Source organism: Oncorhynchus mykiss, chromosome 26 (genome assembly GCF_057628025.1).
Source record: "Oncorhynchus mykiss isolate SJ-2025 chromosome 26, ASM5762802v1, whole genome shotgun sequence".
Taxonomy (NCBI): Eukaryota; Metazoa; Chordata; class Actinopteri; order Salmoniformes; family Salmonidae; genus Oncorhynchus; species Oncorhynchus mykiss.
The window spans coordinates 23092425-23119586 of record NC_143047.1 but is presented as its reverse complement, the minus strand read 5'-3'; the positions used below and the strand labels follow the sequence as shown (position 1 = coordinate 23119586).

Below are 27162 nucleotides of genomic sequence, written 5' to 3'. Positions count from 1 at the left end.
AGATTTTCACACGCTGTTGCTGGTATTTTGGCCCATTCCTCCATGCAGATCTCCTCTAGAGCAATGATGTTTTGGGGCTGTTGCTGGGCAACACGGACTTTCAACTCCCTCCAAAGATTTTCTATGGGGTTGATATCTGGAGACTGGCTAGGCCACTCCAGGACCTTGAAATGCTTCTTACGAAGCCACTTCTTCCTTGCCCGGGTGGTGTGTTTGGGATCATTGGCATGCTGAAAGACCCAGCCACATTTCATCTTCAATGCCCTTGCTGATGGAAGGAGGTTTTCACTCAAAATCTCATGATACATGGCCCCATTCATTCTTTCCTTTACACGGATCAGAAAAACAGCCCCAAAGCATGATGTTTCCACCCCCATGCTTCACAATAGGTATGGTGTTCTTTGGATGCAACTCAGCATTCTTTGTCCTCCAAACACGACGAGTTGAGTTTTTACCAAAAAGTTATATTTTGGTTTCATCTGACCATATGACATTCTCCCAATCTTCTTCTGGATCATCCAAATGCTCTCTAGCAAACTTCAGACGGGCCTGGACATGTACTGGCTTAAGCAGGGGGACACGTCTGGCACTGCAGGATTTGAGTCCCTGGCGGCGTAGTGTGTTACTGATGGTAGGCTTTGTTACTTTGGTCCCAGTTCTCTGCAGGTCATTCACTAGGTCCCCCCGTGTGGTTCTGGGATTTTTGCTCACCGTTCTTGGGATCATTTTGACCCCACGGGGTGAGCTTGCGTGGAGCCCCAGATCGAGGGAGATTATCAGTGGTCTTGTATGTCTTCCATTTCCTAATAATTGCTCCCACGGTTGATTTCTTCAAACCAAGCTGCTTACCTATTGCAGATTCAGTCTTCCCAGCCTGGTGCAGGTCTACAATTTTGGTCTTGACCATAGTGGAGTTTGGAGTGTGACTGTTTGAGGTTGTGAACAGGTGTCTTTTATACTAATAACAAGTTCAAACAGGTGCTATTAATACAGTTAACGAGTGGAGGACAGAGGAGCCTCTTAAATAAGAAGTTACAGGTCTGTGAGAGCCAGAAATCTTGCTTGTTTGTAGGTGACCAAATACTTATTTTCCACCATAATTTGCAAATAAATTCATTAACAATCCTACAATGTGATTTTCTGGATTTCTTTTCATAGTTGAAGTGTACCTATGATGAAAATTACAGGCCTCTCTCATCTTTTTAAGTGGGAGAACTTGCACAATTGGTAGCTGACTAAATACTTTTTTGCCCCACTGTCTGTATATAAAATACCACCAAATAAAACGTGACATTCTGTACTATCACCTCATACCTCATAAAACATTTGATCTCAAATCCAAAATGCTGGAGGGTATCGCCAAATTAAATGTTTTAGCTTCACTGTCAAGATACATACATAGGGGAATGTACATACCTCTTGACTAAAACTGGGAAATACTGACCAGTGGTTCCCAAACTTTTTATAATCTCGTACCCCTTCAAACATTCAACCTCCAGCTGCGTACCCCCTCTAGCACCAGGGTAAGCGCACTCGCAAACATAGTTTTTTGCCATCATTGTCAGCCTACCACACACACACTATACAATACATTTATTAAACATAAGAATGAGAGTGAGTTTTTGTCACAATCCAGCTCGTGGGAAGTGACAAAGAGCTCTTATTGGACCAGGGCACAAATAATAATACAATAATAATCAATAATTTTGTTCTTTATTTAACCATTTTACATGTAAAAACCTTATTTGTTAATCGAAAATTGTGAATAACTCCCCACAGGTTAATGAGAAGGGTGTGCTTGAAACTCTGCAATGTTGGGTTGTATTGGAGAGAGTCTCAGTCTTAAATCATTTTTCACACACAGTCTGTGCCTGTATTTAGTTTTCATACTAGTGAGGGCCGAGAATCCACTCTCACATATGTATGTGGTTGCAAAGGGCATTAGTGTCTTAACAGAACGATTTGCCAAGGCAGGATACTCTGAGCGCAGCCCAATCCAGAAATCTGGCAGTGGCTTCTGATTAAATGACATTTTCACAGAACCGCTTGTTGCAATTTCGATGAGACTCTCTTGTTCAGATATCGGTAAGTGGACTGGAGGCAGGGCATGAAAGGGATAGCGAATCAATTGGTTTGTGTCATCCGTTTCAGGAAAGTACCTGCGTATTTGCGCACCCAACTCACTCAGGTGCTTCGCAATATGACATTTGACATAGTCCGTAAGCGTGAGTTTATTTGCACACAAAAAATCATACAATGATGGAAAGACCTGTGTTTTGTCCTTGTTAATGCAGACAGAGGAGCTCCAACTTCTTAATCATAGCCTCAATTTTGTCCCGCACATTGAATATAGCTGCAGAGAGTCCCTGTAATCCTCGATTCAGATAATTCAGGCGAGAAAAAAACATCACTCAGATAGGCCAGTTGTGTGAGAAACTCATCATTGTACAAGCAGTCAGACAAGTGGAAATGATGGTCAGTAAACTTTAAGCTCGTCTCTCAATTAAAAAAAACGTCAATACTTTGCCCCTTGATAACCAGCATGGTCGCTGCCCATATCATTGCATAGAGCAGAAATTACAATTTTCACTGTAATGTTAACCATTTTCACTGTAGTGTCCAAAACGTCTTTCAAGCTGTCAGGCATTCCCTTGGCAGCAAGAGCTTCTCGGTGGATGCTGCAGTGTACCCAAGTGGCGTCGGGATTAGTGTTGCACATTTTGGGGAATATTCAGAGGTGGAAACTTTCCGTGGGAATTAACAGGAATATATGGGAATTAACGGAAATATATGTAAATTAATATTCATACCATTTACATGTAGATATTTTTGCATTGGATAAATTTACCATATCATATGGAGACAGAAACATAAACCTTTTACCTTATCATAAGTATACATAATTGCAAATGATTAAATACATCCAATAGAAATAAAAATCAGACTCTGTGGCCTCATCTTCACAGTCACTTTCCAACCTTGTTAAGGATGGCTTGTTGTCAGGCTCAAAAAGCCTCAAATTTGCCCGGATAGCCACCAGTTTTTCAACCCTTGTATTGTTCAGCCTGTTGCGTGCATTGGTGTGTGTGTTCCCAAACAAGGACCAGTTGTACTCTGAGGTGGCAGATGTTGGTGGGATTTGGACAGTTAATGTGATTGGATGTTAATTATTTGATCAGGCTACCTGTATCTGACACTGTTATTTTTGGCAGTGAAACGAGGCTACTCAGGCGAGAAAAAAACTCACCCAAATGTATAGCCTAGTTGAAAAATATAAATGGACTGTTTGAAAATGTGAAGATTTTTTTTATTTTTTATAATCTCATTTTTATTTGGCATACCCCCGAAGGCATTGCACGTACCCGTACCCCAGTTTGGGAATACCATGTCGAGACAAATAGAATAATAGGAACAGACTTTGGTAAAATTATGTACATTAACCCTACTATGCAAAGGTTTGAAAATTATGTTTAATTGTTAGATATAGTCCTAGATTATTTGTGCTACATTGTCAATGTTTTTTGTATACCTTGGCTTAGATTCACGTGTAGAGGAGATGTTAATTAAAAAGACTGAGTGTATGCACCTCTCTTTCAGCAGGAGAGTGTCTTTTGTCAGAGCCCTTTTTGAAGAGTCTTCTATTATGGGGGAGGAAAGCTATGCTCACCCATCTGATTATCAGAAAACCTGCTTTTCATCCTGTGCCTCTGCATCTATCACCCATGTGACAACCATAATGAAGCTTCTATTCTCCCCCTGTATCCATTGGAACCTATTTGATAAAAATTGAACACCTGTCTGTCACCTTTATATAAGATATAGACTTGTGTAAAACAAAGGTTAAGAAATACCTCTTACTGTAAACATCTAAAAAAAAACATGTTGGCCAACTGTCTAGATCAGATTACACAATAAGCATGCAAATCACTGATCCGGGAATATGGTGTAATTATTGGACTGTTGACACTAGATATGCAGTATGAGCAGACTTCGTAAATTACGTGGAGGGACCTAATTGAAGTGCACTGTATTTGTCACTGATGTTGGAATGGCTGATACGGGCATGAGTCTGGGTTGATAGGTAAGGTTGGATCTCATGTACGCTACATGAATACATTTGTATTCAATAATTGACTGTCTGTATCAGTTCAACTGGACAATATTTTCCTTATTCTGTGAGAGCTGCATCTTGTCTCGCCATTACTGTTTTCCATATAAACAGTATTGCCATGGCTGAGCCACGTGAAAGCAGAAAGACAGGTTTGACGTAGGAGGGCAGCGGGCAAACATGTGCAGTCAAGAGAGTGGACATTATGAGAAAATATGAATGCATGGTTCAATGGAAATTCAGGCTGTCAGGTCCATTTTGTGCAAGACATGGATCCACAGAATGAATGACAGCTAAAGGAAAGCTCTGGGGCAACAGTGTACGGGAAGTCAAATCATATTAACTGTATGGCCATGAACCTGACGGTGGCCGTTTAATTCAGTCTCTCTTCCTTCTGTAGGCAAATAGGGGTCCATTCTTTAGGAAGAGGAACAGAGATGGGCCCTACCACTCTCTCAAATTATAAGACTGCATCATCACTCATGAAACGGTGCATGATACAACTGCCCCCAGCCCCCACCCAAAGAGTTTGTGTTTGCATGCAACCATACTCTATTTAACAACAAGATTTCCAAAAGTGGTGACAGCAGCACCACCATGTGAAGGACCAAGGAAAAAAAAAATTCAATCTCAACATGGATACACATTTCACACATGAAACTTGTTGAAAATTCTCTCAAAATAAATACATACTGAACAGGCCTGCAAGATACAAAAAAGGGATAACTTGCACATAGATTGTAGTACCATGCAGTCAAAATGACTGAATCCACATAATAAAGTGACATGTATCGGTGTTTATCCGTCAATTTGTTGTTGTTGCTGTCTGTCTCTCTCTCTTGTCTGTCTGCTAGATTATACTAACTAAAAGTGTTTCTGAAACAACATTCACCATGCATCAATAACACCAATCACTGTACTTGAAATGAGTGGCCTACTGCACCACTTTTCACGCCCTAGGAATCTTGAGTTGGCTCATTCACTCTAAAAATGCCTGTTCTCTGACGTTTACACATCCTGAGTCCCAGTCTCTACTGGGCATGTCTCCGCCTCTTTAACAGAATCCTACTCCCGAACAACTGAAATAAAGTTTATTTACGGTCTGACTGCAGAGAAAAGGCTAACAAATAAATATCGCGTGGAACAAAATGCCTGCAGTCTCTAAAGGAGATGGAATGCGTGGCCTCGCTGTGTTTATATCGGACATTAGGAACTGTGAGTAGTTGATGTTGACTTGTTGATTAGCAAGCTAACGTTACAGTTCATTTGGGAGGAATGCAAGGCTAGCTATGAAACAAGCTATCCCACGTAAAGGCACACGCGCGCCATGTTTAACTAGCTTGCTACTTAATTAACAAAAATAAATAACGCGTGGGTAGTTAGCTAACTACTCAGTTGCCTAGCAAATAGCTAACCTGCCAACGTCAGTTAACGGTACTGTAGTTAACAGTTAGCTAGCAAACTGACGTTAGCCATGATAGCTAGCCAACGTTAGCTAGAGATTGAAGCAAAAATAGCCCGCAAAGGACGGTAGCTAACTATGTTTTCCTAAACAAACTTCCAACATGTGAAATAAAGGTAAATAGCTAGCTACAGACAGCCAAGTCAAGATTTTACTGTACTAGTTATACTTAGCTAGCTGGTTTAATGTCACGCTAAGCAAGCTAGTTTAGCAAACTAGCCAATGGGCGTGGGTCACACAGAGTCAGGAAATAAAAACATGCCATTCATCATTTTGGCTGGCTGGTGTTACATCGTTGTAGATTGATAATTTACACATTTTTGGTGCTGTAGCAAACTAGTTACCTCCTACAAATGTTGACTGACTAGCTAACTAATTAGCTACCTTTTCTCCCTAGCAACTAACATCATGCTCTGTGTATTCCTTCGACAATAACAATACTAGTCGCTGGATTGCATACACTACCATAAAAAAAACTCAGCTGCAGTGCAGGGTTTTTTGGTGGTGGGACTGGGAACTTTCAACTAGACTAGAGCCATTGAAGTCTAAATGTGCTCTGTGAGCAAATTAGTCTATTTAGAGCACTAGTTTCCCTGCGTAAATCCATAGCAGAGACAGTGAAGGTTACCAACGTTCTATAACTTCAATGTAGGTGTGAATGAGGCATGCTACAGAGCCATGCAGAAAAAATGATCCTAAACCATAGGTCTGGGTCTGATCCTCCTGACCCAGGTATGCTCTCCTGACATAAATCCATACTGTAATTTAGACATCTTACTACTAAGACCATTGCTCCTGAAGGGTATCCAATTTATTTCCAGACCTCACCTCCCTAGTTCATGGTGCATAGGCACATCAATACACATACTTGGCAGAAAATAAACAATCAACAATTTAGCTCAGTCTATGAGTACTGTGGTACAGCCAAACTGTTCCATTCCACAAGTGCTGTCGTTAAGGCTTGCAACTGCAGAACTTATGGCCCATACAGGTGACATTGAACATATAACATGTTTTATTTTCCATTTCAGGTAAAAGTAAAGAAGCAGAGATCAAGAGAATTAACAAAGAGTTGGCCAACATCCGCTCAAAATTTAAAGGTATGTCAAGCAAAAGCCCTTAAATCTGGGTGTGAACACACTTTGGTGTCTGATGGTTCCACATAAAGTTTGTGGACACTGACACTAGTCACTTAGATTAACAGTGCCCTCACAGGAGATCACCATGCAGCTACGCTGAATGTCAGAAGTGTTTTCTACCACCTGTTCTATCTAGCCTAAAATAAGTATGCTGTTCCAAAGTGAAAATGGATAGTGGCTTCAATAAAATCAGGTGACTTGTGTTTTAGTGGGTAGAAAACATGTAGGGCCTACCTGCAAAATTGCTTTTGATGAGTTTATCGGCCAGCTCATTTTTATCATGAAACAACACATTTGTATGCCTTCCAAACTGATGGAGTACTTAGACTACCACTGAGGCAGGCTATTTGGTTGACTACCCCTAAAAAGCAACTTCTTATTTTCAATATGTGTTCTAGTGTCAAAATGTACCACATCGTAAATAAGATCATTTTGGTCATGAAATCAGTCTAGTCCAAAACAGAGTTGCGAGATGATTATATATTTTTTTACTATCTCATGGAATGAAGGGTACTGTAAGTTTTCTGTGGTTTGGGTTTATTTTAATCCTGCCCACAGCTGGCAGTACCCAAGTAGGCAAATCATAAATTTGGAGCACAACTGCACATGACCCAATCGTAACACCCATGATCAATTTGGTTTCACATTTGATATCCCTCTGGGACATAGGACAATATTTTAAAAGGTCAATACCTCCAAATTTCAATGACATAAAATGCACCCACCAACTATAAATTCATAAAATATTGTGCAATTTACATTGTATAATTTGACGGTCCCTAACTATCCCTAGAGATAGGCTATATAGGTTCAGTGAGGCAGGGAGAAGCTAAAGGGCATAGCCGGACAGGGAGAGTTGTTGAGTCAACTGTTCTGTCAGGAAACTGAGGGGGGCACAGTATGTCAGCAGGCTGGAATCCTTTCCTCTGTTTTTCAGAGGAACTTCCTGTAGAGCTCTACAGAAAATCTTCCATGCTGTTTTTCTCTCTTCTCTTTTTCTCTCTGTCTTTTTCTGTCTTTCTCTCCTTTTCTTTCTCTCTCTACACACATTCATTAAAGGTTTTATGATTGTGATGTAAACATCTTCATGTTTATCTTTCTTTGAACCAGATAATACTTAGTTTATGTGGAAAGTTCATAAACGAGAGAGAGAATTATAGCCTTATTTTAGAGAAACTAATCCTTAATGTGGAGCCCCTCCTAATCTCTCTCATGGGACAAAATCCCACACACAGTGGAGGTGGGGTTCCAGACAGGGGTGGGGGCTCCATTAAACCCCCACTTTCAGAATGCTGTTGCAGCTCTTCATGCTATAATGTGCATTGGTCTACATTTGTTAGCGCACTTCCAGGTTTCCTGTAAGCGGCATTGGACATACTTTATTTATTTGTGTAACATTCTGAATCCGTCATTATTTTCATTGCACAGCTGCACTCATTTGGCCTCCCACCATTTGCCCTCTTTCACCAAGGTGAAACAAGTGCTGCACTCAGCTTCCTGTCTTGTGGTGCTGACTCACCCTCTCCTCAACTACAGTCGGTTGTGGGATTGATTTACCTAGCAACGTGGAATGTCATACTTTTATCTATTCCTAAGTGGGTTTCACATTTTGGTTCACTTTATAGGAGTGGTTAGCATGTTGCTCTTTTAGAAGGGAAGAACACTAATGCTCCGTGCTCTCAAACACATGTGATCAGTCACGGTGACCTGGCCTGCTTTAAGTATTCTTTCCTTCCATTTTTTTTTTGTGCTTCTAAATCTTCATAGTCATGACAATGACCTTTCTGTTTTGCTGCAGGAGACAAAGCACTAGATGGATACAGTAAGAAGAAATATGTGTGCAAGCTGCTTTTCATATTCCTTCTTGGCCATGACATTGACTTTGGCCACATGGAGGCAGTCAACCTGCTCAGTTCCAACAAGTACACAGAGAAACAAATTGTGAGTAGAGAAGCCGGTCTTTGAATTTGTTTGTATGATTGTGAGTGGATTAAGTTATGTATCTAATTCTGTTATAAACAGTGTTTTGTTCAATCTATTCTCAAGGTTTATGTTAAGCTATTATGATAACTTCCATTTAATTCCTTTCAGGTTTGATGATAAACGCTTTGTTTCTATCCAAATCCACAGGGTTACCTGTTCATCTCAGTGTTGGTCAACTCAAACAGTGACCTCATCAGCCTTATCAACAATGCCATAAAGAATGATCTGTCCAGCAGGAATCCCACTTTCATGAACCTGGCCTTGCACTGCATTGCAAATGTGGGCAGCAGGGAGATGGCTGAGGCTTTTGCAGCTGAGGTGCCCCGCATCCTGGTGGCTGGGTAAGAAAGGGTAGGGGTGTGGAGCAGACTTAGCCTAATGACCGAGGTACCCTCTCTGTCAGTTTAATGTTTGAGGCTGTAACTTTCAGTCAGGCCTTTTCATAAAAATAAAAAAAAAGCTATGTGCCAGTTAAGTGATGCTGATGTGCTGTCATAATTTGCCAGGGTTTGTCTTGCAGGGACACTATGGACAGTGTGAAGCAGAGTGCTGCCCTGTGCCTACTGCGTCTCAACAGGACCTCTCCAGACCTAGTGCTCATGGGGGAGTGGACCGCCCGGGTGGTTCATCTGCTTAATGACCAGCACCTGGTATGGACTGCCATGGGGCCAGGGGTTATTGTGCGAGGACAATGGACCTTTGGTTTTAGTGAGGGAGATTTGGATCGGTGTGGAGGAGAGGATTCTTTCACCATGTCTTTCTGTCTTCATTGCTAGGGCTATGTTTGAGCTAAATTAATAGTTTGTAGGCGTGTTGTAGGAGTGTTTGTATATAATGTAATATTAATGATTAGCTGTTTGTGTGTAATGGCAGTTGTATTACTTCCCTTTTGCGCAGGGTGTGGTGACCGCTGCCACCAGCCTGATTACCACACTGGCACAGAAGAGCCCAGAGGACTTCAAAACATCTGTCTCCTTGGCTGTAGCCAGACTCAGCAGGGTAATCATATGGCTGTGTGCAGGACTTTTATTTCTTCTTCTTTCATCAATATGTCACTTTTTATTTCAGGTTTTGTACTTTTGACCATTGAATATCATTATTAACCGTAGATATTAGTCAGTTGTTTGCTTGAGGCGTAATGTGTTAGTCATGTCTCATGTCCTCCTGTTCTCTAGATCGTCTCCTCGGCCTCCACTGACCTGCAGGACTACACCTACTATTTTGTTGCAGCTCCCTGGCTTTCTGTCAAGCTCCTGCGTCTCCTACAGTGCTATCCTCCGCCTGGTAAGAAGCTGTGTGAGCATGATGGCATGCGTGTTGAGTGTTTGACTGTATGAACATAATATTACTCAGAAAACGGCTGTAGTGTTGACGGGATGAACATAGTTGTGCTTTCATCTGCGACCCCCTTCCTCCCCCTTTCCTGCCCCCTCAGAGGATGGTGCGATCCGGGGCCGTCTGACCGAGTGTCTGGAAACCATCCTGAACAAGGCCCAGGAGCCTCCCAAGTCGAAGAAGGTGCAGCACTCCAATGCTAAGAACGCTGTGCTGTTTGAGGCCATCAGTCTAATCATCCACCATGACAGGTCAGTCCCTCTCCCAGTTGCAGCAGCTACAGAGGACCAATGTATTCAAGAAATGCAGTTTGTATGTGTTGAGTTGGACTGTCTTGGTGACAATGGCACCAATGTCTTTCTCCCAACAGCGAGCCCACTCTGCTGGTGCGGGCCTGTAACCAGCTGGGCCAGTTCCTCCAGCACCGGGAGACTAACCTGCGCTACCTGGCCCTGGAGAGCATGTGCACCCTAGCCAGCTCCGAGTTCTCCCATGAGGCTGTTAAGACACACATCGAGACGGTCATAAATGCCCTCAAAGTACGCTAACACACTTGTACCAGCATTCACAAGCTACATATGCCAATCCTAGTACTCACAGTGTCTTCTTGAGTACATTGTGTATGTATGCCTGTGTCTGTTTTTGTTCCTGTTAATGTGAATGCTTTAGTCCTGATGTTCGTGTTTGACCTGGTTGAATCCTGCAGTCAGAGAGAGATGTCAGTGTGCGTCAGCGTGCTGTGGACCTGCTCTATGCAATGTGTGACCGCAGCAACGCCAAACAGATTGTAGCAGAGATGCTCAGCTACCTGGAGACGGCAGACTACTCCATCAGAGAGGAGATAGTGAGTTCTAACCCAGTATCTAACCATTTCTCTAATAATTTCACCACCCAAAAGTTTATGATAGCTTCATGTTTTAAATGCCACTGAGGTAATTTGGAAGAATACGTTCCACAGAACTAAATAAAAACATGAATGCCATCGTTCTTTGATCTGTTAAGACTACCTCTCACCACAGGTGCTAAAGGTGGCCATCCTGGCAGAGAAGTATGCAGTTGACTACACCTGGTATGTTGACACCATCCTCAACCTGATCCGCTTCGCTGGGGACTATGTCAGTGACGAGGTCTGGTACCGCGTCATCCAGATCGTCATCAACAGAGATGAAGTGCAAGGTTATGCTGCCAAGACTGTGTTCGAGGTGCTTATTTTATTTTTGTGAATAATCTGTCTTTAACCGAGCCATGGGGGAACATCTACCTAACTCATTGTAACCTAATGTTTGTCTGTCTGGATTGACTAATGGTGCTTCTGTTCTGATGTAGGTGCTTTTCCTTAATCATATTAGTTTTAAGCAGTTCACTTCCGATGCTCATCACAGGCGCTGCCTGTCTGGATGTGACCTGTGAGGTCAGGGGGATGGAGAGCGTCATTCACTATTCACCACTAAAACTGTCTTTGTCTTCTCAGGGAGGAAACTATGAGCCCGCCTTGTGCTTTGGTACAGCAATATGAGATGACTTAATTCTCTCTTCAGTCTCTCTGCTTGTGTCTGTCTCACTGTCTCTCACTGGTAGGTGATCCTAAAACAGACACATGCAGACTGCTGCTCCATCCCTCCATCCCAGTTTTGTGGAAGTGTAGTCTTGAGCCCTCCCTCCTCTTCAGTGTCTTTCCTCCTTCATTGCCCATTATCTCTACCACTGCATCCTCTGACATCAGATACATTGATGTCTACTGCAGATATACATCCTTTCAGAACCAGTGAGACGCCTTCCCACTTTTCCTTTAGTCTGTTTCACCATAGTTTCAGCTGTGTTTTGTTTTAGTTACATTTGCCCCCATGTTCAGACTTGCTACCCCACATACTGGTCTGCCCAGATTGAATCTCAACTTCATGACATACCCATCATGGAAATGCCCTCATGTGTATGTTAAGATCTGACTGATATGTTCTCAGCCCCGTATCCCTCCACTCTGGTAGGGGTTTGTGTGGGATTCGCTTGATACTGTTTTGTTGTGTTGCTCCCAAATCCCCAACCACCCACACACTCCAATCCATTATCCTATTTCATACATAATTTGAAGTCAGAAGTTTACATACACCTTAGCCAAATTAATTTAAACTCAGTTTTTGACAATTCCTGACATTTAATCCTAGTAAAAATGCCATGTTTTAGGTCAGTTAGGAACACCACTTTATTTTAAGAATGTGAAACGTCAGAATAATACTAGAGAATTATTTCATTTCAGCTTTTATTTCTTTCATCACATTCCTAGTGGGTCAGAAGTTTACATACACTCACTTAGTATTTGACCTTTTAACTTGGGTCAAATGTTTTGGGTAGCCTTCCACAAGCTTCCCACAATAAGTTGGGAAAATTTTGGCCCATTCCTCCTGACAGAGCTGGTGTAACTGAGTCACGTTTGTAGGCCTCCTTGCTCGCACACGCTTTTTCAGTTCTGCCCACAAACTTTCTATAGGATTGAGATCAGGGCTTTGTGATAGCCACTCCAATACCTTTACTTTTTTGTCCTTAAGCCATTTTGCCACAACTTTGAAAGTATGCTTGGGGTCATTGTCCATTTGGAAGACCCATTTGCGACCAAGCTTTAACTTCCTGACTGATGTCTTGAGATGTTGCTTCAATATATCCACAGAATTTTCCTGCCTCATGATGCCATCTATTTTGTGAAGTGCACCAGTCCCTCCTGCAGCAAAGCACCCCCACTACATGATGCTGCCACCCCTGTGCTTCACGGTTGGGATGTTGTTCTTCGGCTTGCAAGCCTCCCCTCTTTCCTCCAAACATAGCAATGGTCATTATGGCCAAACAGTTCCATTTTTGTTTCATCAGACCAGAGGACATTTCTCCAAAAAGTACGATCTTTGACTCCTTTTGCAGTTGCAAACCGTTGTCTGTCTTTTTTATGACGGTTTTGGAGCAGTGGCTTCTTCTTTGCTGAGTGGCCTTTCAGGTTATGTCGATATAGGACTCGTTTTACTGTGGATATAGATACTTTTGTACCTGTTTCCTCCAGCATCTTCACAAGGTCCTTTGCTGTTCTGGGATTGATTTTCGCACCAAAGTACGTTAATCTCTAGGAGACAGAAGGCGTCTCCTTCCTTAGCGGTATGACTGCTGTGTGGTCCCATGGTGTTTATACTTGCGTACTATTGTTTGTACAGATGCAAGTGGTACTTTCGGGCATTTGGAAATTGCTCCCAAGGATGAACCAGACTTGTGGAGGTCTACAATTGTTTTCCTGAGGTCTTTGTTGATTTCTTTTGATTTTCCCATAATGTCAAGCAAAGACGCATTGAGTTTGAAGGTAGGCCTTGAAATACATCCACAGGTACACCTCCAATTGATTCAAATGATGTCAATTAGGTTATAAGAAGCTTCTAAAGCCATGACATAATTTTCTGGAATTTTCCAAGCTGTTTAAATGCACAGTCAACATAGTGTGTGTAAACTTCTGACCCACTGGATTTGTGATACAGTAAGTGAAATAACCTGTCTGTAAACAATCGTTGGAAAAATTACTTCTGTCATGCACAAAGTAGATGTCCTAACCAACTTGCCAAAACTATAGTTTGTTAACAAGACATTTGTGGAGTGGTTGAAAAATGAGTTTTAATGACTCCATCCTAAGTGTATGTAAACTTCCGACTTCAACTGTATACCCAAATCTATGTAAGGAATGGATTAAGAATATATACAGTGGGGCAAAAAAGTATTTAGTCAGCCACCAATTGGGCAAGTTCTCCCACTTAAAAGGATGAGAGAGGCCTGTAATTTTCATCATAGGTACACTTCAACTATGACAGACAAAATGAGAAAAAAAATCCAGGAAATCACATTGTAGGATTTTTAATGAATTTATTTGCAAATAATGGTTGGAAATAAGTATTTGGTCACCTACAAACAAGCAAGATTTCTGGCTCTCACAGACCTGTAACTTCTTTAAGAGGCTCCTCTGTCCTCCACTCGTTCGTTACCTTTATTAATGGCACCTGTTTGAACTTGTTATCAGTATAAAAGACACCTGTCCACACTCAAACAGTCACACTCCAAACTCCACTATGGCCAAGACCAAAGAGCTGTCAAAGTACACCAGAAACAAAATTGTAGACCTGCACCAGGCTGGGAAGACTGAATCTGCAATAGGTAAGCAGCTTGGTTTGAAGAAATCAACTGTGGGAGCAATTATTAGCAATCATCTATTTAAGTGGGAGAACTTGCACAATTGGTGGCTGACTAAATACTTTTTTGCCCCACAATACATATATGTCAGAGCGGCATTGAACTAAGATACAGTGGCATAGTATAGAGTACAGTATACACCTTTGAGATGAGTAATGCAAGATACAGAGACATTATTAAAGTGGCTAGTGTTTCATTTCCTTAAAGTGGCCAGTGATTCCTAAGCTATGTCTATAGGCAGCAGTCTCTGATGTGCTGGAGATGGCTGTTGTCAGTGGTGTAGTATAGAATACAATACAGTATATACAACCTAAGTGTATGTAAACTTCTGACTTCAACTGTAACTCTGACTCTCTTTCATTTCCACAGGCACTCCAGGCCCCAGCCTGCCATGAGAACCTGGTAAAGGTCGGAGGGTACATTCTAGGGGAGTTTGGGAACTTGATAGCAGGAGATTCAAGGTCAAGGTTAGTAACCAATCAATGCCATATATTTCAGTGATCTACTGTTATTCTCAGTTGGAGACAGTGAAGGCTGCTGAGGGGAGGACGGCTCATAATAATGGCTGGAATGGTATCAAATGCATGGTTCCATGTGGTTTATTCCATTACATTGTCTCCATTCCAGCAATTACGTACCGTCCTACCCTCAGCAACCTCCAGTGGTTGGAGAAATGTACAGTCAAGAGGTCGACCGATTTAATCGGAATGGCTGATTAACTAGGGCCGATTTCAAGTTTTCATAACAATCGGTAATCGGCATTATTGAGCACCGATCATGGCCGATTACATTGCACTCCACGAGGAGACTGCGTGGCAGGCTTGACTACCTGTTATGCGAGTGCAGCAAGGAGCCAAGGTAAGGTGCTAGCTAGCATTAAACGTACCTTATAAAAAACAATCAATCTTAACATAATCACTAGTTAACTACACATTGTTGATGATATTACTAGTTTATCTAGCTTGTCCTGCATTGCAAATAATCGTTGCGTTGTCTGTTAATTTATCATTGAATCATAGCCTGCTTCACCAAACAGTGATTTAACAAGCGCATTCGTGAAAAAAAGCACTGTCGTTGCACCAATGTGTACCTAAACATCAATGCCTTTCTTAAAATCAATACACAAGTATATATTTTTAAACCTGCATATTTAGTTAATATTGCCTGCTAACATGAATTTCTTTTAACTAGGGAAATTGTCACTTCTCTTGCGTTCTGTGCAACAGAGTCAGGGTATATGCAGCAGTTTGGGCCGCCTGGCTCGTTGTGAACTGTGAATACTATTTCTTCCTAACAAAGACGGCCAACTTCGCCAAAAGGGGGATGATTTTACAAAGCCCATTTGCGAAAAAACTTAATCGTTGCACGAATGTACCTAACCATAAACATCAATGCCTTTTCTTAATATCAATCAAATATTTGTAAACCTGCATATTTTGTTAAAATAAATTCATGTTAGCAGGCAATATTAAACTAGGGAAATTGTCACTTCTCTTGTGTTCATTGCACGCAGTCAGGGTATATGCCACAGTTTGGGCCGCCTGGCTCGTTGCGAACTAATTTTACGTAATTATGACATAACATTGAAGGTTGTGCAATGTAACAGGAATATTTAGACTTATGGATGCAACCCGTTAGATAAAATACAGAACGGTTCCGTATTTCACTGAAGGAATAAACGTTTTATTTTCAAAATTATAGTTTCTGGATTTGACCATATTAATGACCTAAGGTGACCTAAATGACCTAAGTATTTTTGTGTGTTATTCTGTAATAATTAAATCTATGATTTGATAGAGCAGTCTGACTGGGCGGTGGTAGGCAGCAGCAGGCTCGTAAGCATTCATTCCAACAGCACTTTCGTTTGTTTGCCAGCAGCTCTTCGTAATGCTTCAAGCATTGCGCTGTTTATGACTTCAAGCCTATCAACTCCTGAGATTAGGCTGGTGTAACCGATGTGAAATGGCTAGCTAGTTAGCGGGGTGCGCGCTAATAGCGTTTCAAACGTCGCTCGCTCTGAGACTTGGAGTAATTGTTCCCCTTCCCCGCGGCTTTTGTGGAGAGATGGGTAACAATGCTTCGAGGGTGGCTGTTGTCGATGTGTTCCTGGTTCAAGCCCAGGTAGGGGCGAGGAAAGGAAGCTATTCTGTTACACTGGCAATACTAAAGTGCCTATAAGAACATCCAATAGTCAAAGGTATATGAAATGCAAATGGTATAGAGAGAAATAGTCCTATAATTCCTATAATAACCTAAAACTTCTTTCCTGGGAATATTGAAGACTCATGTTAAAAGGAACCACCAGCTTTCATATGTTCTCATGTTCTGAGCAAGGAACTTAAACGTTAGCTTTTTTACATGGCACATATTGCACTTTTACTTTCTTCTCCAACACTTTTTTACATTATTTAAACCAAATTGAACATGTTTCATTATTTATTTGAGGCTAAATTGATTTGATTGATGTATTATATTAAGTTAAAATAAGTGTTCATTCAGTATTGTTGTAATTGTCGTCATTACCAATAAATAAATACATTTATAAATCGTCCAATTAATCGGTATCGGCTTCTTTTTTTTTGGTCCGCCAATAATCGGTGTTGAAAAATCACCATCGGTCGACCTCTACTTTGGAGCTGAGAACAGACGTCACTCACTGTGTGTCATCCATTGTTCCTTCTTGCTCTAACTCCTTAGTCCACTCGTCCAGTTTGACCTGCTCCACTCCAAGTTTCACCTGTGCTCGGTGCCCACCCGGGCTTTGCTGCTCTCAGCCTACATCAAGTTCATCAACCTGTTCCCTGAGGTGAAGGGCACCATCCAGGAGGTGTTGCGCTCAGACAGCCAGCTCCGCAACGCAGACGTTGAGCTACAGCAGCGTGCTGTGGAGTACCTGCGCCTCAGCTCTATCGCCAGCACTGACATACTGGTCGGTGACATTCCACCCTGCCTTTGTGCCATTATAAGCCTGATTGATTGCATTTATTAGATCATTAAAAGTAATAGTATGCTCTGCTGGAGACATTGCGTGCATAAAAAATTAACTAGCATAAAAAAATGCCTCACTGCTTATTTCCATTGTGGTCCTCTATGGCAGCGAGCTAGCAGTTGGGCAAGATTGACACTTTTACTTTTAATGTAATTAAAAACAGTTTTATATTACACTTAGCTGTTTAGCTTTTAATTGTTCAGAATACATCCCACAAAAAATATTTGTTGGTAGATAGACTGTAATTCAGAAAAGGACACTGTAGAGCCTCCAGATCCTCCACCTCAGGTCATGCTCTTCATTCCCCATTCATTCTGTGCTCCCCTCAAGGCCACGGTGTTGGAGGAGATGCCTCCCTTCCCTGAGAGGGAGTCCTCTATACTGGCCAAACTCAAGAGGAAGAAGGGACCAGGAAACCTGCATCCCGATTTGGATGAGAACCGCAAAGAACGCAGTGCCAATGGGGGTACTGCAGACCATAGCAGCACTACCTCAAATGCCAAGGTATTACTGTTGTCATGTGTTGTTTACTTATTAGAGCCTCCTATTTCTGTCCTTTCACTGTGTACATTTCCTATTTTTCTGTCCTGGTGTTTTCTGCTCTTTTCCGTAGCTGTCCTCAGCTCTCTCGTTGTGTCCTGCCTTCACTGTTTCCTCCTCTGTTCATTTAGAGCTCTCCTCTCTCGTTTGTTGGGGATCTTCTGGCCCCTGCCTCGACCGCACCCTCCACCAAACGGCCACGTCCGGTCTCTTCTTCCTACCTCCTGCAGGCCCCCCTCACCCCCATTCCCCCCCAGGCCTCTGCTGTCCCTGTGCTGCTTTCTGCTGGGCCCCTCTTTCAGGTTCTGGATGCTCATGCTGGGTTTTTCACTTGTCACTTCCCTAACCTTAGTACACTGTCCTAACAACATCATGTAATCTGATCTGCTCACAGAATAAAGACAATTCCAGATGCTAAGATGACGCATTGCTTTTGTGTGAACTTGATAACCTAAGAGTATGTACTGCTAAGTATTTACGGATTATTTTTTATTTTTGAGTCCTAAGTATAGTCCTAATAATTATAGATCCTCCCACAGAGGTTTGTTTTGTTTTGCATGGTGTGTGTGTGTGTTGCACTGCTCTGTACTTTCATCAACGTAAGACCAATTTGGGCGGTTGATTGGTTCAGATCTTGAACTTCCGGAGTGAAGTAATTGTGACCGTTACCTCTCCTAAGGTGGCCGCGTCCCCCACTCCCTCCACAGACCTGCTTGGCCTGGGCAGCACCATCACCACTCAAAACTCTGCCCCTCCTGCCTCCAAGGGGACAAGCCTGCTGGTGGATGTCTTCTCTGAAAACATAGCAGCCTTTCCTGTAGAGACACCAGTGGCAGTGGGGCCTGTTGCAGATGAGAACTTCTCCAGGTAAGAGGAAGAGGGGGTCAAATATCAGAGGGAGGGAGGGGCTTTTTAACTGCATTGATTCGTCATGGAGCTTACTAAAACCTGGTGTGAATGTGCTCCTCTTGCCCTTTACATTCTCGCTGTGCATCTCACTCTTGGCTTCAGTTTCCTGCCGAATACTCCACAAGTAGCATATGCCAACGCTACTCTGCCCATTGCAGAGGAACCTGAAGACAAGTAAGAGACGTCATCAGTGGAGTTTGTTCAACACACTTGCATGCTCACAGCAGATTGCACTGGTGAAAGGGACATTAGTTACATCCCTACTGTACACTGGGGGACTCTTGGCATATTGGTTGGAATCCAATCCTGGCAGTCAATACAGTTCATTAACCCCAAGATACCAGATATGAGATGCTTACCACTTGCGCCATTCCCTTCCAGGTTTGTTTGCAAGAACAATGGTGTCCTATACGAGAACCAGCTCCTCCAGATTGGCCTGAAGTCTGAATTCAGACAGAATTTGGGTGAGTAGGCCTCAGCAAAAATACATATGCACCTAAGTGTGATTATGGTCAGGTTTTGACCATTAGATCTTAGGGTTTATTTAATTATCTTTTTCTTCAACGTACAGGTCGGATGTATGTGTTCTTTGGTAACAAGACATCAACCCAGTTCATGAATTTCGCTGCCTCTGTGGTCTGCCAAGATACTCTGCAGACTCATATCCTTTACTAGAAGCTGTTATGTCGTTTTCATCAATAATTTCCGAATGCTGTTTTAATAAATCCCTCCCAGTTTATATTATGTATTGTCTAGGGGTGGCCATTTACTGTTCCCTATTGTGCCTTTTTCTTAACTGTTTCCCTACAACTGAATGTCCATGCCAAGCCTGCAGACCCCACTGTGGACGGGGGTGCACAACTCCAGCAGATACTCAACATTGAGTGTATGTCTGACTTTGTGGATGCACCTGTGCTCAACATTCAGTTTAGGTAAGAACTTATTTTCTTCCTTTTATATGCTTTTATAATACATTGCATATTGGAGTTTGTTTCAGGGTGCAACTATTTGCTAGATTGGTGATAAGTGTTTGCATGAATGTTGTTGGAAATGCTACGTTATTGAGTGTTGTTTTACTCTTGTTTCTACCCACAGGTACGGGGGAACTCTCCAGAACGTTGCTGTTAAACTGCCTATTACGTTAAACAAGTTTTTCCAGCCTACAGAGATGACATCGCAGGACTTCTTTCAGCGTTGGAAACAACTTGGAGCGTAAGGAGACCGATCTCTGCTATATGCTTGGTCATATATGACATGTTTTTCTCTTTTGATATGCACACAATATTCCCTCTGACAATGTGCCAGTCTACTCTTCTTCATATTCCGAGGACACATCAGATTGGCCTGCATGTGTAAATATTGATATAAATAGTGTGTACTGTCTCCTACTGTATATTTAAATGTGAAGGAAATGCCAACAGAATAGGTACACAGTGTCTTGTGAAATTATTCCATTATAGCTTGAGCAACATTGCCAAGAGAAATAGATCAATGTTTCCCTAGGAGTGCGCAGTCTGTGGCAACTATTAAACAATTCACTGGTATTCCAGAAAGCGCTTCTTCCAGATATTGATTTATGTAGGTGGTATAGGTCAGTGAAATACATCTTAGTCTAATGCATTTTAATTAAATGCAACTAAATGTGAAAATTGTGCAACAACGTCAAAACGTTCACATGGAAATACATTGATCTATTTTCCATCATTCAGCAACCAGGTAAAAACCTAGTGTAGTTACACATCCTTAACAGCTGAGGGTGAAACTGCCAGTGGTATGTGACTGACTTTCTCTACCCACAGCCCTCAGCAAGAGGTACAAAAGATTTTCAAAGCAAAGCATTCCATGGATACAGAGGTTACCAAAGCCAAGGTGAGATCCCTTTATGATTAGAATTGCTATGAAGATTTTGTCTTGACTTGTGTTTTTGTTGTTGTTGTTGATAGAAATGAAAGACGGAAGTGAAGAAACTGAATGAAGGTCACCCTGACTTCACTAGCAATATTGTGTAACATGCTGACCACACCTCCTGCGTGGCATGGACTCTACAAGGTGTTGAGCGTTGCAAAAGATGTCCACAGGTTTTTTTTGGGGGGGTGTAGTAGCCATTTGACTAGCTGTTCAGGAGTGTTATGGCTTGGGGGTTGAAGCTGTTTAGAAGCCTCTTGGACCTGGACTTGACACTCTGGCACCGCTTGCTGTGCGGTAGCAGAGAGAACAGTCTATGACTAGGGTCGCTGGAGTCTTTGACAATTTTTAGGGCCTTCCTCTAACACTGCCTGGTATAGAGGTCCTGGATGGCAGGAAGCTTGGCCCGGTGATGTACCGGGCTGCACGCATTACCCTCTGTAGTGCCTTGCGGTCGGAGGCTTAGCAGTTGCCATACCAGGCGGTGATACAACCCATCAGGATGCTCTCGTTGTTGCAGCTGTTGTCGGAGTAGAGAACACACAATTTTGTGTGACTCAAAATTCTACAAAGATCCAGGAAGAAAATAACCTTCTGCATTTCATGTAAAATAACAACCCAATGTTTATATCCCAGGACAAATTAGCTAGCAACAGCAAGCTAGCTAAATGTCCATGAATGTTTCATGTGTTTCGACCTGTCCCCAAATTAATATAGTTGATTCAGAGTTTGTTTTGATATTTCAACATGCGTGTCCTGATCGCATCTGGTGTGAGTTGACAAAATCAATATGCGCGTGATGATGCACGCCCGGTCTAGTCAGCATGTTGGGCTGTGTTGTCGATAGTCTTAACCTTGATTTGGTGTCTGTTTTTGTTTTCCAGATAATGGGGTTTGGTGCTGCTTTGCTGGACGGGGTAGATCCAAACCCCTCCAACTTTGTGGGCGCTGGTGTCATCCATACGAAGACCACCCAGGTTGGCTGCCTCTTGAGACTGGAGCCTAATACTCATGCACAGGTATGTAGACCTCACCTCCCTCCAGTGAGAATTACTCTCCACCCCAGTACCCTGTCACCAACTCTTTCCTCAAACAACTCTTTTTCAATATCCAGACAAGGTATTTGACCCACCTATTTCAAATCAAATTGTATTTGTCACATGCGCCAAATACAACAGCTATATAGACCTTACAGTGAAATGCTTACTTACAAGCCCTTAACCAATAATGCAGTTTTAAGTAAAAAAATAAATAATTAAAGAGCAGACGTAAAATAACAATAGCGAGGCTATATACAGGGGGTACCGGTACAGAGTCAATGTGTGGGGGCACCGGTTAGTTGTGGTAATATGTACATGTAGGTTGTAATGATGGTGTTGGAGTCGTGCCTGTCCATGCAGTCATGAGTGAACAAGGGTGTACAGGATAGGACTGAGCATGAACCCCTGAGGGGCCTCTGTGTTGAGGATCAACGTGGCTGTTGTGTTGCTACCTACCCTCACCACCTGGGTGCGATCCGTCAGGAAGTCCAGGATCCAGTTGCAGAGGAAGGTGTTTAGTCCCAGGGTCCTTAGCTTAATGATGAGCTTTGAGGGAACTATGGTGTTGAACGCTGAGCTGTAGTCAATGAACAACCTTCTCACCTATTTAACCCCTCTCTCTCTTATTTTTTCAGATGTACCGCTTAACACTAAGGACAAGCAGAGATACTGTGTCGCAGCGCCTGTGTGATCTGCTCTCAGAACAATTCTGAACTGCTTTCAGATCAGGTCTTCTTAACTGATATACTACACAGCTGTACAAGCTCCCCCTGCCACTTGTGAAGACACCACATGGTTCATTACAAACAGGTCACACTTATCCTTCCCATCTGTCTCATTTAAATTGGAATTGATACAGTGTACAGTGTAAATTCTTTTTTATATTTGACTTATTATAAATGTACATCAAATGACTTTCACTCACTACTAATATTTCACTGAGTTAAATCTGCCTTATGTCCATGTGCGCACAGAATATTTACGGCTTTGCTTTTGTTGTGGAAAAAGCTTAGTCCTCTCCCTGTTCTTTAAAGACATATTGACTGGAAGAATTGGAGTTCAGGGGGACTGGCAAGAAAATGCCTTAATTGTCTGAACCTCTTTTCCAACTGAGCAATGATTGTGTCCATAGATGTTCCTATTTTGTGTTTCAGATCCAGGCTTACAGTTACACAAGCATACATGAAAAGATGTCGTCTTATTTAGTTCTAAGGATGGCAGCTGTCTTCTCTGCTCTTGTCTTAACTGAAAACAAGCCCTGTCCCTGAACACGTCATGACCCTATTGCAAACCCTAGCCATTGTGTATGATTTTTTTGTGTATGGGGATAAGATTTTAAATTGCAGCGGTCATTATGTAGATATTAAGGGACTCTTATGAGAAATCATCTTCTTGCTAGTAATGTGTGTGTGTGTGTGTGTGTGTGTGTGTGTGCTTATGTTCAAAAACAAACCACTAAGGAATTAAGTGGTGGCATTATATTCAAATATGCATACAATTGTGTGTCCAACCAAAGTTGTTCTCTGTCCCAAATCAGGGGGTTATTCGTATCTAATATGTCTCTCAGACATGTTTTGTATCTAATGAAATATATTTTTTTTAAAGATAGGACTTTTAATAGAGCGCTGAAGAACTATACGCGTACGCAACGCCCAATTTACAACAGGGTTTCTTGACGCCTGTGGCCTTTGCAGTCGTATGGCTGTTGGCAGTCTAGTTTAACTTGTAGGTACATACTGAATCACTTCCTGTCCTCCCAGTGCCTTTAAGTTATATGGGTTAAAAACTATATATGTATCAATGGCCAAGGCTTCTCTGCTCCCAATGATATTACATGTGTTGCCAATTAAAGTTGATTGTGTCACTTTTACTCTTTTGCCCTAGATATATCCTATTGTTGAAGTGCTAATGCACGAGGAGCCAGTGTTTGGAGGATATATTGGCACAGGTGTTGTTAGGTCCGAGGCGAAGTCGAGGGCTGGCAAACCGTGCCAATATAGCCTCCAAACACCGGCTTCGAGGGCATTACACTTTTATACAACAGGTTAACAACATTTTCAAATAATGATTGACATATTTTGATTAAAAAGGTTATTTTTATGAATTTATTCATACTATTTCATCCTTCCACAAAATATACACTGCTCAAAAAAATAAAGGGAACACTTAAATAACACATCCTAGATCTGAATTAATGAAAAATTCTAATTAAATACTTTTTTTCTTTACATAGTTGAATGTTCTGACAACAAAATCACACAAAAATTATCAATGGAAATCAAATTTATCAACCCATGGAGGTCTGGATTTGGAGTCACACTCAAAATTAAAAGTGGAAAACCACACTACAGGCTGATCCAACTTTGATGTAATGTCCTTAAAACAAGTCAAAATGAGGCTCAGTAGTGTGTGTGGCCTCCATGTGCCTGTATGACCTCCCTACAACGCTTGGGCATGCTCCTGATGAGGTGGCGGATGGTCTCCTGAGGGATCTCCTCCCAGACCTGGACTAAAGCATCCGCCAACTCCTGGACAGTCTGTGGTGCAACGTGGCGTTGGTGGATGGAGCGAGACATGATGTCCCAGATGTGCTCAATTGGATTCAGGTCTGGGGAACGGGCGGGCCAGTCCATAGCATCAATGCCTTCCTCTTGCAGGAACTGCTGACACACTCCAGCCACATGAGGTCTAGCCTTGTCTTGCATTAGGAGGAACCCAGGGCCAACCGCACCAGCATATGGTCTCACAAGGGGTCTGAGGATCTCATCTCGGTACCTAATGGCAGTCAGGCTACCTCTGGCGAGCACATGGAGGGCTGTGCGTCCCCCCAAAGAAATGCCACCCCACACCATGACTGACCCACCGCCAAACCAGTCATGCTGGAGGATGTTGCAGGCAGCAGAACGTTCTCCACGGCATCTCCAGACTGTCACGTCTGTCACATGTGCTCAGTGTGAACCTGCTTTCATCTGTGAAGAGCACAGGGCGCCAGTGGCGAATTTTCCAATCTTGGTGTTCTCTGGCAAATGCCAAACGTCCTGCACGGTGTTGGGCTGTAAGCACAACCCCCACCTGTGGACGTCGGGCCCTCATGGAGTCTGTTTCTGACCGTTTGAGCAGACACATACACATTTGTGGCCTGCTGGAGGTCATTTTATAGGGTTCTGGCAGTGCTCCTCCTGCTCCTCCTTGCACAAAGGCGGAGGTAGCGGTCCTGCTGCTGGGTTGTTGCCCTCCTATGGAGGCCCTCCATTTGCACAACAGCATGTGAAATGTATTGTCAATCAGTGTTGCTTCCTAAGTGGACAGTTTGATTTCACAGAAGTGTGAAATCAAGCATTTCGCTACACTCGCATTAACATCTGCTAACCATGTGTATGTGACAAATAAAATTTGATTTGATTTGACTTGAAGTTCCATTGTGTTGTTTAAGTGTTCGCTTGATTTTTTTGAGCAGTGTAGTTCCGTCACAAATCTAGGGTTGCTACCGGGTGGTCGTTAGTTCTATCGGTTTGGTTGCTAGACCCAGGTCAGTCGTTTTGTTCTGTATCTATGGACGTGATCCAGTTGTTCGTTCTAAATGTTCCATTGCAATACTGGCTGGCAACGTTCTTCTCCTTTGCTTGCTACCTAGCCAACTACGGCTAACTTACTGTCACGTCAAAAAGTGCTGCCAGAATAACAGCAGAGTATTTGCATTTGTTTTGAAATCAAAATGTATTTGTCACATACACATGGTTAGCAGATGTTAATGTGAGTGTTTTACCTTTTAGGCAAGTCAGTTAAGTACAAATTCTTATTTTCAATGATTTCCTAGGAACTGTGGGTTAACTGCCTGTTCAGGGGCACAACGACAGATTTGTACCTTGTCAGCTCGGGGATTTGAACTTGCAACCTTCCGGTTAATAGTCCAACGCTCTAACCACTAGGCTACCCTGCCGCTCCGAGTGTAGCGAAATGCTTGTGCTTCTAGTTCCGACAATGCAGTAATAACCAACGAGTAATCTAACCTAACAATTCCACAACAACTACCTTATACACACAAGTGTAAAGGGATGAAGAATATGTACATAAAAATATATGAATGAGTGAACAGAACGGCATAGGCAAGATGCAGTAGATGGTACAGAGTACAGTATATACAAATGAGATGAGTAATGTAGGGTATGTAAACTTAAAAGTGGCATTGTTTAAAGTGGCTAGTGATACATGTATTACATAAAGATGGTAAGCTGCAGTAGATGGTATAGGGTACAGTATGAGATGAGTAATGTAGGGTATGTAAACATTAAATTAAGTGGCATTGTTTAAAGTGGCTAGTGATACATTTTTACATCAATTTTTACATTACTAAAGTGGCTGGAGTTGAGTCAGTATGTTGGCAGCAGCCACTCAATGTTAGTGGTGGCTGTTTAACAGTCTGATGGCCTTGAGATAGAAGCTGTTTTTCAGTCTCTCGGTCCCTGCTTTGATGCACCTGTACTGACCTCGCCTTCTGGATGATAGCGGGGTGAACAGGCAGTGGCTCGGGTGGTTGTTGTCCTTGATGATCTTTATGGCCTTCCTGTGACATCGGGTGGTTTAGGTGTCCTGGAGGGCAGGTAGTTTTCCCCCGGTGATGCGTTGTGCAGACCTCACTACCCTCTGGAGAGCCTTACGGTTGTGGTCGGAGCAGTTGCCGTACCAGGAGGTGATACAGCCCGACAGGATGCTCTCGATTGTGCATCTGTAAAAGTTTGAGTGCTTTTGGTGACAAGCCAAATTTCTTCATCCTCCTGAGGTTGAAGAGGCGCTGCTGCGCCTTCTTCACCACGCTGTGTGTGGGTGGACCAATTCAGTTTGTCCCAGATGTGCACGCCGAGGAACTTAAAACTTACTACCCTCTCCACTACTGTCCTGTTGATGTGGATAGGGGGGTGCTCCCTCTGCTGTTTCCTGAAGTCCACGATCATCTCTTTTGTTTTGTTGACGTTGAGTGTGAGGTTATTTTCCTGACACCACACTCCGAGGGCCCTCACCTCCTCCGTGTAGGCCTTCTCGTTGTTGTTGGTAATCAAGCCTACCACTGTAGTGTCATCCGCAAACTTGATTATTGAGTTGGAGGCGTGCATGGCCACGCAGTCGTGGGTGAACAGGGAGTACAGGAGAGGGCTCAGAACGCACCCTTGTGGGGCCCCAGTGTTGAGGATCAGCGGGGTGGAGGAGATGTTACCTACCCTCACCACCTGGGGGCGGCCCGTCAGGAAGTCCGGTACCCAGTTGCAGAGCGCGGGGTCGACACCCAGGGTCTCGAGCTTGATGATGAGTTTTGATTGTACTATGGTGTTAAATGCTGAGCTGTAGTCGATGAACAGCATTCTCACATAGGTATTCTTCTTGTCCAGATGGGTTAGGGCAGTGTGCAGTATGTAGGTATTCCTCTTGTCCAGATGGGTTAGGGCAGTGTGCAGTGTGGTTGCGATTGCGTCTTCTGTGGACCTATTTGGGCGGTAAGCAAATTGGAGTGGGTCTAGGGTGTCAGGTAGGGTGGAGGTGATATGGTC

The 27162-nt window shown here is 42.8% G+C and overlaps 1 protein-coding gene across 4 annotated transcripts; it reads left to right on the top strand.

The window, feature by feature from the left end:
* The first annotated feature begins 5075 nt into the window (after positions 1 to 5075).
* LOC110506637 (AP-2 complex subunit alpha-2) lies at positions 5076 to 23489 on the top strand. 4 transcript variants are annotated; one of them, XM_090222462.1, is made up of 24 exons: positions 5080 to 5323; positions 6602 to 6670; positions 8508 to 8650; positions 8840 to 9033; positions 9213 to 9342; positions 9590 to 9691; positions 9868 to 9976; positions 10128 to 10278; positions 10398 to 10566; positions 10734 to 10871; positions 11047 to 11229; positions 14606 to 14703; positions 16934 to 17165; positions 17556 to 17729; positions 17897 to 18067; positions 18445 to 18632; positions 18777 to 18848; positions 19056 to 19138; positions 19246 to 19336; positions 19484 to 19606; positions 19770 to 19886; positions 20474 to 20543; positions 21464 to 21598; positions 22255 to 23489. In XM_090222462.1, the coding sequence occupies exons 1-24, from the start codon at positions 5257 to 5259 to the stop codon at positions 22330 to 22332; spliced, it is 3087 nt and encodes a 1028-aa protein (XP_090078588.1). In that variant the 5' UTR covers positions 5080 to 5256; the 3' UTR covers positions 22333 to 23489. The 4 variants fall into 4 exon arrangements, with proteins under 4 accessions (XP_090078591.1, XP_090078588.1, XP_090078590.1 ...); XM_090222464.1 differs by lacking the exon at positions 17897 to 18067; XM_090222463.1 differs by lacking the exon at positions 18777 to 18848.
* The last annotated feature ends 3673 nt before the right edge of the window (positions 23490 to 27162 follow it).